Raw genomic sequence first — 500 nt, forward strand, 5'->3', positions numbered from 1 at the left:
TTGGAAGAAAAACTAGATTAGTAAGCCCAGCTCCATGAACTCCCATGATCACATCACAGGAGTTAACAATGTGTGAGAACCGAACAAGATTAGAAGAAACTTTTGCTTCAGCAACCACTGCTTCATAGCCTAAATCTTCGGCCATTCTTACTATTTCATCAATGTTCATGAAAGAACGAGTGAATTTCCTCGCTATGATCAAAAGCCTTGGCTTCTTAGCCTGATTATCTCTTAGTTTTATTGCTACTTGTCTCTCTAATCCATATGATTTTTTCATTATTTGAGAGAAATCGACCATTGAATATGAATTTGGAGCTCTTGAAGGATCAATACTCATCTCCTTGTGCTTCCTAAGACCAACTATCACATGTGGGTAACAATGAACATTTTCAATCTTATTAAAGTTGATTACTTCATACTTAGAGAGCTGCTGGAGATATGGTTTGTACTTGGCTAACCACCATGGCTGCACATTGCTTATCAGAAACTGAACTTCTGTT

At 37.4% G+C, this 500-nt stretch overlaps 1 protein-coding gene across 1 annotated transcript; it reads right to left on the bottom strand.

The window, feature by feature from the left end:
- Positions 1 to 7: 7 nt before the first annotated feature.
- LOC110107820 (alpha-1,3-arabinosyltransferase XAT2-like) lies at positions 8 to 496 on the bottom strand (the record flags this gene model as incomplete). The annotated part of the gene is made up of 1 exon (XM_020838221.1): positions 8 to 496. A coding segment is annotated over one exon (489 nt), but the record flags the coding sequence as incomplete, so codon positions are not given.
- Positions 497 to 500: the final 4 nt, after the last annotated feature.

The sequence above is a fragment of the Dendrobium catenatum genome, unplaced genomic scaffold, assembly GCF_001605985.2.
Source record: "Dendrobium catenatum unplaced genomic scaffold, ASM160598v2 original_scaffold_90716, whole genome shotgun sequence".
NCBI classification, from domain to species: Eukaryota; Viridiplantae; Streptophyta; class Magnoliopsida; order Asparagales; family Orchidaceae; genus Dendrobium; species Dendrobium catenatum.